The sequence below is a fragment of the Oncorhynchus tshawytscha genome, linkage group LG24, assembly GCF_018296145.1.
Source record: "Oncorhynchus tshawytscha isolate Ot180627B linkage group LG24, Otsh_v2.0, whole genome shotgun sequence".
In the NCBI taxonomy this organism is placed as follows: Eukaryota; Metazoa; Chordata; class Actinopteri; order Salmoniformes; family Salmonidae; genus Oncorhynchus; species Oncorhynchus tshawytscha.
In genome coordinates, this window is record NC_056452.1 from 34,380,317 (window position 1) to 34,394,141 (window position 13,825).

The following is a 13,825-nucleotide window of genomic DNA, read 5'->3' on the forward strand; positions in this document are numbered from 1 at the left end:
AGACCTTCATCACGGTCCCTCTCGCAGATCTTCATCACTGTCACTCTCTCAGAGCTTCATCACGGTCCTTCTCTCAGACCGTCATCACGGTCCCTCTCTGACCTTCATCACTGTCCCTCTCTGACCTTCATCACTGTCACTCTCTCAGACCTTCATCACTGTCCCTCTCTCAGACCTTCATCACTGTCCCTCTCTCAGACCTTCATCACTGTTGCTCTCTCAGACCTTCATCACTGTCCCTCTCTCAGACCTTCATCACTGTCCTGCTCTCAAACCTTCATCACTGTTCCTCTCTGACCTTCATCACTGTCCCTCTCTGACCTTCATCACTGTCCCTCTCTGACCTTCATCACTGTCTCTCTCTCAGACCTTCATCACGGTCTTTCTCTCAGACCTTCATCACTGTCCCGCTCTCAAACCTTCATTGCTGTTCCTCTCTGACCTTCATCACTGTCCCTCTCTGACCTTCATCACTGTCTCTCTCTCAGACCTTCATCACGGTCTTTCTCTCAGACCGTCATCACGGTCCCTCTCTGACCTTCATCACTGTCCCTCTCAGACCTTCATCACTGTCCCTCTCAGACCTTCATCACTGTCCCTCTCTCAGACCTTCATCACTGTCCCTTTCTCAGACCTTCATCACTGTCCCTCTCTCAGACCTTCATCACTGTCCCTCTCTCAGACCTTCATCACCATCCCTCTCTCAGACCTTCATCGCTGTCCCTCTCTCAGACCTTCATCACTGTCCCTCTCTCAGACCTTCATCACTGTCCCTCTCTCAGACCTTCATCACTGTACCTCTCAGACCTTCATCACTGTCCCTCTTTCAGACCTTCATCACTGTCCCTCTCTCAGACCATACTGGAGCTGAGTCAGCGTCCCTGCTCCCTGACCCGGACATAGATTGTATTTAGCCATTGTGTGTCATAACTTCAACATTATCATTAATAGTATCTACAAAAGAGGTTATCGTCAACATGATCATTCATAGTATCTACAACAGAGGTTATCGTCAACATGATCATTCATAGTATCTACAACAGACGTTATTCTCAACATGATCATTCATAGTATCTACAACAGAGGTTATTCTCAACATGATCATTCATAGTATCTACAACAGAGGTTATTCTCAACATTATCATTCATACTATCTATAAAACAGAGGTTATCCTCAACATTATCATTCCTAGTGATGCTCCAACCATGGAGAGATATAGGTTACCATTCTCCTACTGATCTGTTTCTCCCACTAGGTCTATTACATGTTTTTATTAGATCCATGGTATGTTACTGAACAACTACTATTAGGCTATAACATGGAATTGGAAGATTGCCTGTCCTTAACCCCGACTGGGCACACTGGTTGAATCAACATTGTATCCTTGTCATTGAAATTAAATTACATTGCAAAGTAGAATATAATTTACTTCTGTGCCCAGTGGGCCACTTTTTCCCAGTTTAGTCATGTAACCACATTTTAAATGACAGGAAGTTGAGATTCTTTTGATTTCACAGTGTGTAGACCTATGATCATTATTAGCTGCAGTTCGAGACGAATGTTTGAAGCCCTGTAGCATAGCCCATTATGTACAGTCCAGTTCTCTACAGTTGGATTTCAGTCTGATAAAATGGGAATTCCCGATATCGTTAGATAGTCTTTGTTTTTGCTCTTAGTTGTTTGTATATCTGTTATCGCACCGCTCCACTCTGGCGGGGCTCCGTCCGACGCTGCAGTTATTTTTTACAGAGCGCGTAAGGAACCTCTACTTGTCCTACGTCACAACACGTAACGTTACACGGGTTTCTTCTCTTTCTGCCGCAGAGTTGAAACAAGGTGTCGGGTTAAGACGGCACGACTATAAAGGAGAGGGGCAGGCAGGCTGGACACAACCAAATAGATAGACCGTCTGAAAGTAAGGAGAATATCGGAATTTTTAGGCTAAACACATCTCAATGTTTTATTCCCAGCGGTACATTGGGTTTCCAAACGATGTTGTCTTTAATATGTATTTAAATGGATAACCAATAGTTAATGTATTAATATGGGAATTGTATTTTCCCTTGTTCATTTCTGTTTATTGGAAATAGTTTATTTCTCTTCTATGTTTGCGTTGCAAAGTCGATTGTATTTATCACGAAGATGGATAAATGTCTGATTTGATCATATCTGTACTTTTAGGTGTTGAAACAACGAGTGGCAGAATGACGGTTTGTTGTGAGTCGTGGAGCAGTGAGCGCTGCTCCTTTCATCTGTTCAGCGGGGAGACAGAAAGCCGCCTGGGACTCTGCAAGAGATTCAGGTTAGTGCAGCCAGACTGGCTCCATCCGTGCGCGGCTTCTAGTGGTCAAACCGCTACAATCTGGACTCAGGGGTGGCAATAACATACCTACTGTACATACCATACCTTGGTATATATTAACTTGTGGATGTCATTCATACAGTTTGTTTGCTATGTTTCTAATTACAATTTGTGTGTTATGTTATGAATTACGATTCATACAATATGTTACGAATTTGCAATTCCAATTTGTTGTGGCTGGTGTTAGCTAGGGAAAGAGGAGCGTATGCAGTCCAGCCTCCTACTTTCTGTCTGACACCCACACTCTCTGATGCTGCCTTTGGCTCTACCAACAAAAACCGGCTAGAGAGCTCTCTTCTCTACTGATAAAACCGGCTGATCACACAGAGCAGCTAGAGAGCTCTCTTCTCTACTGATAAAACCGGCTGATCACACAGAGCAGCTAGAGATCTCTCTTCTCTACCTCAGATAGACAGAGCCACATACAGCAACAGTTGTTTCCATAGGAACCACAGAAGCTCACACTTTAGCAAACTGCTATCCATCCCCATCCAGTCTGTGGCTAGGGTACACCGCCTTTCCTTCAGTAAGGCACAGTGAGAAGCCGGAAAGTAACACATTTTCTCAGTTTTGACTTTGGATTATTTTTGCCATGTAACAAAGAGCAGCTTTTCACTAGACTGAGAGAGACTAGGAAGAGTTTGGACGTAGTAGGATACCCTGTGCTCAGTTCTACCTCTGCCCTCTCTGGGCCGTCACATCCTGACCTGTGAACATGGTGTTGCTACACAGGTCTACTAAGGGAGCATCTAAAGCCAGGAGGGACCAGATCAACTCTGAGATCAGGAACATGAGAACTCTGCTCCCCATCCCTCAGGAGGACCAGGACAGACTGTCATACCTCCACAGCATGGCGGTTATCACAGCATACATCAGGAAGAGCCTTCTGTATAAGGGTGAGTACAAAACCAGGAGAGGAACTGTCATGTACAGATGGCAATCTGTAGTTAGTACATCCATGTTTGGACTTATAAATGATATACATGAATGTAAAGATATAATTTAATCATATTATTATACATAGTAGAAAGCATTAGAAGAAGCCCACATAACCAACCCATGAAGGAAAATGTAACATCCATATATGGCCAGCTATGTAAACTTTAACATGGATTTATCCTGCAATAGATGTCGTTCAATTGGTAACATACATGTTGTCTTCTTCTAGTACCTCTTAATTAAGGGAAAATACATCTAAAAGTAACTGAATGTAGTCAGATTACATTTCTGAGTTTGGGTAATCCAAAAGTTACTGATTATAATTTTGGACAGGTAACTAGTAACTGTAAAGGAACTACATTTAAAAAGTAACCTACCCAAACCCAGTTAGAACTGTAGGACATTTTCAACTTGAAGAATGGATGCTAAGGCATCTTAGAATTGATGATTGAAACGTCCTGTCAATTTAAACATGTATTTTTAACAGTATATCTTCCAAGGTCTTGTGATGGATCCATACCTACTGAGACCTGTAATGTTGTGATGGATCCATACCTACTGAGACCTGTAATGTTGTGATGGATCCATACCTACTGAGACCTGTAATGTTGTGATGGATCCATACCTACTGAGACCTGTAATGTTGTGATGGATCCATACCTACTGAGACCTGTGATGTTGTGATGGATCCATACCTACTGAGACCTGTGATGTTGTGATGGATCCATACCTACTGAGACCTGTGATGTTGTGATGGATCCATACCTACTGAGACCTGTAATGTTGTGATGGATCCATACCTACTGAGACCTGTGATGTTGTGATGGATCCATACCTACTGAGACCTGTGATGTTGTGATGGATCCATACCTACTGAGACCTGTAATGTTGTGATGGATCCATACCTACTGAGACCTGTGATGTTGTGATGGATCCATACCTACTGAGACCTGTGATGTTGTGATGGATCCATACCTACTGAGACCTGTGATGTTGTGATGGATCCATACCTACTGAGACCTGTGATGTTGTGATGGATCCATACCTACTGAGACCTGTGATGTTGTGATGGATCCATACCTACTGAGACCTGTGATGTTGTGATGGATCCATACCTGCTGAGTTCTCTGATGTTGTGATGGATCCATACCTACTGAGTTCTCTGTGATGCTGTGATGGATCCATACCTACTGAGTTCTCTGATGTTGTGATGGATCCATACCTGCTGAGTTCTCTGTGATGTTGTGATGGATCCATACCTACTGAGTTCTCTGTGATGTTGTGATGGATCCATACCTACTGAGTTCTCTGATGTTGTGATGGATCCATACCTGCTGAGTTCTCTGTGATGTTGTGATGGATCCATACCTACTGAGTTCTCTGTGATGTTGTGATGGATCCATACCTACTGAGTTCTCTGATGTTGTGATGGATCCATACCTGCTGAGTTCTCTGTGATGTTGTGATGGATCCATACCTGCTGAGTTCTCTGTGATGTTGTGATGGATCCATACCTACTGAGTTCTCTGATGTTGTGATGGATCCATACCTACTGAGTTCTCTGATGTTGTGATGGATCCATACCTGCTGAGTTCTCTGTGATGTTGTGATGGATCCATACCTACTGAGTTCTCTGATGTTGTGATGGATCCATACCTGCTGAGTTCTCTGTGATGTTGTGATGGATCCATACCTACTGAGTTCTCTGATGTTGTGATGGATCCATACCTGCTGAGTTCTCTGTGATGTTGTGATGGATCCATACCTACTGAGTTCTCTGTGATGTTGTGATGAAACTAATCCTGAGTTGTATTTCTTCCGCTTCCAGGATTATCAGCTGATCAGAGTCGTCTCTCCTCTTCCTCCTCCTATCCTCTGTACGAGACCTTCCTCCCAGCCGTGCATGGTTTCATTCTGATCCTCTCCTCCCGGGGCAGGCTGGTCTACGTCTCTGAGAACGTCTCTGATTACCTGGGGCTCTCCATGGTGAGTACCAACCTGATGAAGACCTGGCGTCCAAAATATATGGAATTGTATAGGAAATAGAACATTGTTTTTCTGTGGTTGTGTAACATTACATCTGCTGTGTTACTGAATGCTGTGTAGGGCAGGGTGTTAGTCACTAAAGTTGATCCTTTCTTCTTCTCTCTTATAGGTTGATGTTCTTCAGGGAGACACATTCTATGACCTGGTGGAGAGTCAGGACGTGGAGACAGTTAGATCTAACCTGGAGACAGACAACACAACGTCAACTGGTAAGAGACTATACTATCTAAAGGAAAATAAAATAAAATGGACAGATTTAAGAGTTCATGAAACCCAATGGAGGACGAGACTAATCTCATGTTATTGTTCTGTTCCCCAGCAGAGAGGAGTTTTGTGTGTCGGATGCACACCTCCAAGGCCTTCAGACTAGAGTACGGTAACTGCTGTTCTATAATGGTCCGAGGACGCTACCAGACCATCCCACAATCCCCCCAGTCCACCCCCACATCCTCCCCAGACCGTGGCCGATCTGGCCCCCCTGTGGACAGGGTGTTCTTGGCTCTCTGCACACCCACAGTGAACCACCTGGGCAACAGCATCTTCTCCTCCTGCTCCTCCTCCTTCACCAGCCTCCATAGACCAGACATGAGCTTCAGTCACCTGGACGAAAGTGTTGTGTTTTACTTGGGCTACTCATCGGAGGAGCTGATTGGTCGATCGTGGTACAGCCTCCTCCACCCTGAAGACCTCTCCTTGAGTGCCTACTCACATAAGAGTCTGAGTAAGTAGAAAAACATGAAAACTACCCTTGATACTATACTCAGCAAAAAAAGAAACGTCCTCTCACTGTCAACTGCGTTTATTTTCAGCCAACTTAACATATGTAAATATTTGTATGAACAGAACAAGACTCAACAACTGAGACATAAACTGAACAAGTTCCACAGACACGTGACTAACAGAAATTGAATAATGTGTCCTTGAACAAAGGGGGGGTCAAAATCAAAAGTAACAGTCAGTATTTTGTGTGGCCACCAGCTGCATTAAGTACTGCAGTGCATCTCCTCCTCGAGGACTGCACCAGATTTGCCAGTTCTTGCTGTGAGATGTTACCCCACTCTTCCACCAAGGCACCTGTAAGTTCCTGGACATTTCTGGGGAGAATGGCCCTAGCCCTCACCCTCAGATCCAACAGGTCCCAGACATTTCTGGGGGGAATGGCCCTAGCCCTCACCCTCCGATCCAACAGGTCCCAGACGTGCTCAATGGGATTGAGATCCGGGCTTTTCGCTGGCCATGGCAGAATGGCAGAACACTGACATTCCTGTCCTGCAGGAAATCACGGACAGAACGAGCAGTATGGCTGGCGGCATTGTCATGCTGGAGGGTCATGTCAGGATGAGCCTGCAGGAAGGGTACCACATGAGGGAGGAGGATGTCTTCCCTGTAACGCACAGCTTTGAGATTGCCTCCAATGACAACAAGCTCAGTCCGATGATGCTGTGATACACCGCCCCAGAACATGACAGACACTCCACCTCAAATCTATCCCGCTCCAGAGTACAGGCCTCGGTGTAACGCTCAATCCTTCGACGATAAACGTGAATCTGACCATCACCCCTGGTGAGACAAAACCGTGACTCATCAGCACTTAATGCCAGTCCTGTCTGGTTCAGCGACGGTGGGTTTGTGCACATAGGCGAAGTTGTTGCCGGTGATGTCTGGTGAGGACCTGCCTTACTACAACAAGCCTACAAGCCCTCAGTCCAGCCTCTCAGAGCCTATTGCGGACAGACTGAGCACTGATGGAGGGATTGTGCGTTCCTGGTGTAACTCGGGCAGTTGTTGTTGCCATCCTGGTCCTGTCCCGCAGGTGTGATGTTCGAATGCACGGATCCTGTGCAGGTGTTGTTACACGTGGTCTGCCACTGCGAGGATGATCAGCTGTCCGTCCTGTCTCCCTGTAGCACTGTCTTAGGCATTTCACAGTACGGACATTGCAATTTATTGCAGCATGCCTAAGGCACGTTCAAGCAGATGAGCAAGGACCCTGGGCATCTTTCTCTTGGTGTTTTTCAGAGTCAGTAGAAAGGCCTCTTTAGTGTCCTAGGTTTTCATAATTGTGACCTTAATTGCCTACCGTCTGTAAGCTGTTAGTGTCTTAACGAGCGTTCCACAGGTGCATGTTCAATAATTGTTCACGGTTCATTGAACAAGCATGGGAAACAATGTTTAAACCCTTTACAATGAAGATCTGTGAAGTTATTTGGATTTTTACAAATTATCTTTGAAAGACAGGGTTCTGAAAAAGGAACTTTTCTTTTTTTGCTGAGTTTACATAATACTACATTATACCCGTTATGCTATATTCTAACATATTATAACAAATAACAATGACGAACCCAAATGGAAGCATCTCACGTTGTTATGTATGAACAGTAGTCTTCCTTAGTGTAAGATGCTAGAGAAATATAGTGGACATTATAGTAATACTTTTCTGTCCTCTCCTCACCCAGTGCAGGCAGACGAGGGTAGGCAGATGGAGATGGTTCTGAGGCTCCAACACAGCGACCTCTCATGGTCCTGGATCTACACTAGAGCTGCTAAGCATTCTGGGAACCAGGAAGTGAGCTGCTGTAACTACATTATCAGGTACTAGATGCTCTGAATGCTTTCATGATTTTAACTGCAGTCTTCAGAATATGTCTGTGTATGTACAGTTTGATTATTGTTTTGTCTTAAACAAGAAAAATGAAATAATAAAGGGAGATGTGTAGTAATAATTGTAGTTGCCTGTATTGAGTAACTTTGCTCTGAGAGACTGGAGTAACTTGTATTCTTTCCTTCACAGTGAAACAGAAGCCATGTATCTGAGGAAAAACATCCACAGCGATGCTTTCAGAGCCTCTCCTCCTCAGCCCTACTGCCCCTCTCCCACCCCCCAGCTGACCCAGAGCTGTTGCCCCACCAGGGACCTAAAGAGACAGAGAGCATTCAGCCAGTGCAGTAGTATATCTGAGACTGAGAACAGGTCTAAGACCAGCAGGAGACAGAGAGCAGAGTCTAATGCTGTGTTCTACGTGACATCATGTAGCTCCTCCTCCCAGGCCTCACCTGTCGCCGCCTTCTCCACCCCTCCCTACAGCCCCACCTCCTCCCACTACAGCTCCTCCCACTCTCCAGCACAGCAGGACGACACCAGCTCTGACTCTCTGTTGGATGTGTATGGCTACACAGAGAACTTAACCTCCTACTACCATTGCCCTGAGGGAGGGACTGAGGTAGGGACTGGGCCTTCCTGCCTCCTCTCCCCCTCTAGGTCCTTCCAGCCCAGCTCGGAGCAGTCCTTCCACCAGGGTATCTTCAGCCAGACTGACGCATTCTCTCCTCAGTCCTGCCCTTCTTCTCCCCAGCATGATTGCCCAGCATGCCCTGCTGATGCCCGGCTGGTCCCTGACTGTCTATCTGTATCAGACCTGTTAGAGAGTTCAGCAGACTGCCCCATCACCATCCATACTGAAGACTACAGCCTCTCGGTTCAGCCACAAGGTGGTGCCACCAGTCCATACAGCCTCTCGGTTCAGCCACAAGGTGATGCCACCAGTCCATACAGCCTCTCGGTTCAGCCTCTAGGTGATGCCACCAGTCCATACAGCCTCTCGGTTCAGCCACAAGGTGGTGCCACCAGGACATACCAGAGCCACCATATACCTCAGACTGTCGCTCCTCCTATTGGAGGCCTGCTGACCCCTAGCCCCTCCCCGACCTCCGACCTCTCCTTCCTCTACAGTGACAGAGACAAGGTAGAGATCAGTATCCTAGCCCAGCAGATCTCCTCTCTGGCCTCCAGCTTCGACCTGTTCAACACCCTGAGCCCCATCCAGACCCCACATCAGCCCAGCTCAGAACCCCTTCCCTGGGCACAGCTCCCAGGTCACTCCCCTGTCCCCCTCTGCATCAAGCCAGAGCTGGTGCTGGATGAGGGAGTGTTTGATAGTCTCCTGAAGGATCTGAGCATGGTTCAGGGACCTGGGAGTCTGTCTCACTGCTACCAACCTCAGGACCCTTCCACCCTGGCTCTGTCTTCTCTAGTGGACCCTCTATCCACGGAGCAGTCATGCCGCTCTCTCTCCCTCCCCCTGGAACTCCCCTCATCCCTCTCTCTCTCCCTCCCCCTGCAACACCCCTCGTCCCTCTCTCTCTCCCTCCCCCTGGACCCATTTCACCCTAACCTGGATCCCTTCTCTCTGAGGACAAGCTGTCATAATCAGACCTCTGAGTTGCATCAACTCAACCTGCCCCACAGTCTCCATCAAGGTGATTTATACACATTACACATTACACAATACACATTTACACATTATACACAGCTCAACCTGCAGCATTATAACACATTATACACATTATATAATAACATGCATGTATTAATACCAATAATGACAGGAATTATTTTAACATGGTAGTTGTGGTTGGGGGGGATGAGTCATTCCTGTGTGTTGTCTGACTGACTCTTATTTGAGTAAATCCTTGAGTTGATTGTTGAAATGACACTAACATGACGTTACCATTCTATTTCAGATGGGCTTGTTGAAGAATCCATGTACTGATGTGAGTCTAAATAGACTTACAGTACTAGCCCTCGTATGGCATATTGTCATGACTACCAAGTCTTCCAGCCAGAGTCCAAAATGAAGACTTTTAAAATAATAAATACCTTTTAAAGACTTCTACAATATTTAGTAGTTGGTACTTTTCAAGGGAACATGTTTCCCAAATATCTATTATTTTTGTAAATTAAATTGTGATGAGAGGAAGTGAATCTTATCCAGTGGACCAAACTGCTGAGGAGCTTGTTACTATTTTGTTGTTGTGTTAACTATATTGATACCTGTTGACTGCTGTAATTCACCATCTGTGTTGATGATGATGTTGTCCTGATTCTGGTAGCATTGTACTGCACTGTTACCATCTAGAAAACTGACGACCAGATATGTAGAATTGATGTTTCTGTGAATGTCGAGGGACCGTGATGATGATTTATTACTGAGCACTTTCTGGATGTGTTTGAGCTGTTTGAGATAATGTCACATGTGGGACGCGACGTGGAGACCTCCTCCCAGAGGAGGTTGAAGCAGAATAGTAGATTCTAAAGTGCGACCCAAATGACACACTATTCCCTGTATAGTGCACTACTTTTGACCAGAGCCCTATGGAGATATAGGGTGCCATTTGAGAAACATCCATAGGTGTTAAAAAGATAATGAAGTAACTACCTCAGTAATGCCACTACATTCATTCCTAGCCTGAAACTACTGTTTAGTAAGTGTGTGTATTTATTGGTAGAGATGACTGTTATACATATTGTTTCATTCCCGTGTTTGTCTACTAGTTGTGCTACTGAAAACTCTTTGTTTGTAACCATTGGTAACCATTATTCAGTACATTTGTCTAGAATACATATGTTGTTTTGATAAAATGCTGCTTGGTTGGATGTAATTGTACAAAAGCAAAGTATTTTTGCAATTGGTTTTCTAATTTTTTAAATGCAAGTTATTAAAACGCATAAAATATGATTGTGATGTGATATCTTAGTTATGACAAAATAAAAAAGCTACAAGACAATATATGATCACAATAACTAGCTGTATCTCATGAATGAGAAGAACAGGCAGAGATGTGTTTTAAAGCTGATCTTGTCCTGACAAAGCCGTATGAATGTGCTTGCCTGGGCCCATCAGGAGGCAGGTTTCCATTGGCCCATCAGGAGGCAGGTTTCCATTGGCCCATCAGGAGGCAGGTTTCCATTGGCCCATCAGGAGGCAGGTTTCCATTGGCCCATCAGGAGGCAGGTTTCCATTGGCCCATCAGGAGGCAGGTTTCCATTGGCCCATCAGGAGGCAGGTTTCCATTGGCCCATCAGGAGGCAGGTTTCCATTGGCCCATCATGAGACAGGTTTCCATTGGCCCATCAGGAGGCAGGTTTCCATTGGCCCATCATGAGACAGGTATCCATTGGCCCATCAGGAGACAGGATCCATTGGCCCATCATGAGACAGGTTTCCATTGGCCCATCAGGAGGCAGGTTTCCATTGGCCCATCAGGAGGCAGGTTTCCATTGGCCCATCAGGAGGCAGATTTACATTGGCCCATAAGGAGGCAGGTTTCCATTTATTTTATTCCACAAAATCAGTGTCACAAAAAAAAACACATTGAGACATATGTAATGGAATCGGCAGATAGAGGAGACATATGTAATGGAAACGGCAGATAGAGGAGACATATGTAATGGAATCGGCAGATAGAGGAGACATATGTAATGGAAACGGCAGATAGAGGAGACATATGTAATGGAAACGGCAGATAGAGGAGACATATGTAATGGAATCGGCAGATAGAGGAGACATATGTAATGGAAACGGCAGATAGAGGAGACATATGTAATGGAATCGGCAGATAGAGGAGACATATGTAATGGAAACGGCAGATAGAGGAGACATATGTAATGGAATCGGCAGATAGAGGAGACATATGTAATGGAAACGGCAGATAGAGACATTTCTTAAGATCAAAAACATTTTTATCCAAAGCCTCCCGGGTGGTGCAGTGGTTAAAGGCGCTGTACTGCAGCGCCAGCTGTGCCACCAGAGACTCTGGGTTCGCGCCCAGGCTCTGTTGCAACCGGCCGCGACCGGGAGGTCCATGGGGCGACGCACAATTGGCCCAGCGTCATCTGGGTTAGGGAGGGTTTGGCCGGTAGGGATATCCTTGACTCATCGCGCACCAGTGACTCCAGTGGCGGGCCAGGTGCAGTGCGTGCTAACCAAGGTTGCCAGGTGTACGGTGTTTCCTCCGACACATTGGTGCAGCTGGCTTCCGGGTTGGATGCGTGCTGTGTTAAGAAGCCGTGTGGCTTGGTTGGGTTGTGTATCGGAGGACACATGACTTTCATCCTTCGTCTCTCCTGAGCCCTTACGGGAGTTGTAGCGATGAGACAAGATAGTAAGTCCCGAGACGAGGTGAAGGACGGACTGAAAGCTGCTGACATGAGATTTGACACATTATTTGTGTTGTTATCTTGCTGCCTGTGGAGATGTCTACTAATATTGTGCTATGGGTATTAGCTTGGGTATTACAAGCTATCCCTCACCTTGTCACTGTAGCTGCTCTTGTCACTGTAGCTGCTCACTGTACTGCAGCTCTCCCTCACCGTGTCACTGTAGCTGCTCACTGTACTGCAGCTCTCCCTCACCTTGTCACTGTAGCTGCTCACTGTACTGCAGCTCTCCCTCACCTTGTCACTGTAGCTGCTCACTGTACTGCAGCTCTCCCTCACCTTGTCACTGTAGCTCCTCACTGTACTGCAGCTCTCCCTCACCTTGTCACTGTAGCTGCTCACTGTACTGCAGCTCTCCCTCACCGTGTCACTGTAGCTGCTCACTGTACTGCAGCTCTCCCTCACCGTGTCACTGTAGCTGCTCACTGTACTGCAGCTCTCCCTCACCTTGTCACTGTAGCTGCTCACTGTACTGCAGCTCTCCCTCACCGTGTCACTGTAGCTGCTCACTGTACTGCAGCTCTCCCTCACCGTGTCACTGTAGCAGCTCACTGTACTGCAGCTCTCCCTCACCGTGTCACTGTAGCTCCTCACTGTACTGCAGCTCTCCCTCACCTTGTCACTGTAGCTCCTCACTGTACTGCAGCTCTCCCTCACCTTGTCACTGTAGCTCCTCACTGTACTGCAGCTCTCCCTCACTGTGTCACTGTAGCTGCTCACTGTACTGCAGCTCTCCCTCACCTTGTCACTGTAGCTGCTCACTGTACTGCAGCTCTCCCTCACCTTGTCACTGTAGCTGCTCACTGTACTGCAGCTCTCCCTCACCTTGTCACTGTAGCTGTCACTGTGCAGCTCTCCCTCACTGTCACTGCTGCTCAGCTGCAGCTCTCCCTCACCTTGTCACTGTAGCTGCTCACTGTACTGCAGCTCTCCCTCACCTTGTCACTGTAGCTCCTCACTGTACTGCAGCTCTCCCTCACCTTGTCACTGTAGCTGCTCACTGTACTGCAGCTCTCCCTCACCTTGTCACTGTACTGTACTGCAGCTCTCCCTCACCTTGTCACTGTAGCTCCTCACTGTACTGCAGCTCTCCCTCACCATGTCACTGTAGCTCCTCACTGTACTGCAGCTCTCCCTCACCTTGTCACTGTAGCTCCTCACTGTACTGCAGCTCTCCCTCACCTTGTCACTGTAGCTGCTCACTGTACTGCAGCTCTCCCTCACCGTGTCACTGTAGCTGCTCACTGTACTGCAGCTCTCCCTCACCTTGTCACTGTAGCTCCTCACTGTACTGCAGCTCTCCCTCACCTTGTCACTGTAGCTGCTCACTGTGTCACTTTGGTTTCTATTGACAGCTTTTTGAGAGGACATAGTTTGTTTGGACCACAGTCAGAGCTAACCACTAACTCTATTCTCTATCCTAACTTGGCAGCGGACTGAACGTAACAGCGTTTAGTTCTATGTTTAACCGCTAGATGGCGTC

General features: G+C 46.6%; 1 protein-coding gene across 2 annotated transcripts; it reads left to right on the forward strand.

Moving 5' to 3' along the window:
• Positions 1-955: 955 nt before the first annotated feature.
• npas4l (neuronal PAS domain protein 4 like) lies at positions 956-10,861 on the forward strand. 2 transcript variants are annotated; one of them, XM_024413939.2, is made up of 9 exons: positions 956-1,916; positions 2,183-2,303; positions 3,096-3,259; positions 5,131-5,288; positions 5,458-5,557; positions 5,668-6,069; positions 7,805-7,940; positions 8,140-9,605; positions 9,867-10,861. In XM_024413939.2, the coding sequence occupies exons 2-9, from the start codon at positions 2,206-2,208 to the stop codon at positions 9,893-9,895; spliced, it is 2,553 nt and encodes an 850-aa protein (XP_024269707.2). In that variant the 5' UTR covers positions 956-1,916; positions 2,183-2,205; the 3' UTR covers positions 9,896-10,861. The 2 variants fall into 2 exon arrangements, with proteins under 2 accessions (XP_024269707.2, XP_024269706.2); XM_024413938.2 differs by lacking the exon at positions 956-1,916 and having other exon boundaries at positions 1,935-2,303.
• The last annotated feature ends 2,964 nt before the right edge of the window (positions 10,862-13,825 follow it).

Coding starts and splice junctions, on each gene's coding strand:
- npas4l (XM_024413938.2), top strand. CDS start 2,152: ATGTCTGATTTGATCATATCTGTACTTTTAGGTGTTGAAACAACGAGT. Junction 3,260..5,130: donor GAAGAGCCTTCTGTATAAGG/GTGAGTACAAAA, acceptor TTCCGCTTCCAG/GATTATCAGCTGATCAGAGT. Junction 7,941..8,139: donor TGCTGTAACTACATTATCAG/GTACTAGATGCT, acceptor TTTCCTTCACAG/TGAAACAGAAGCCATGTATC.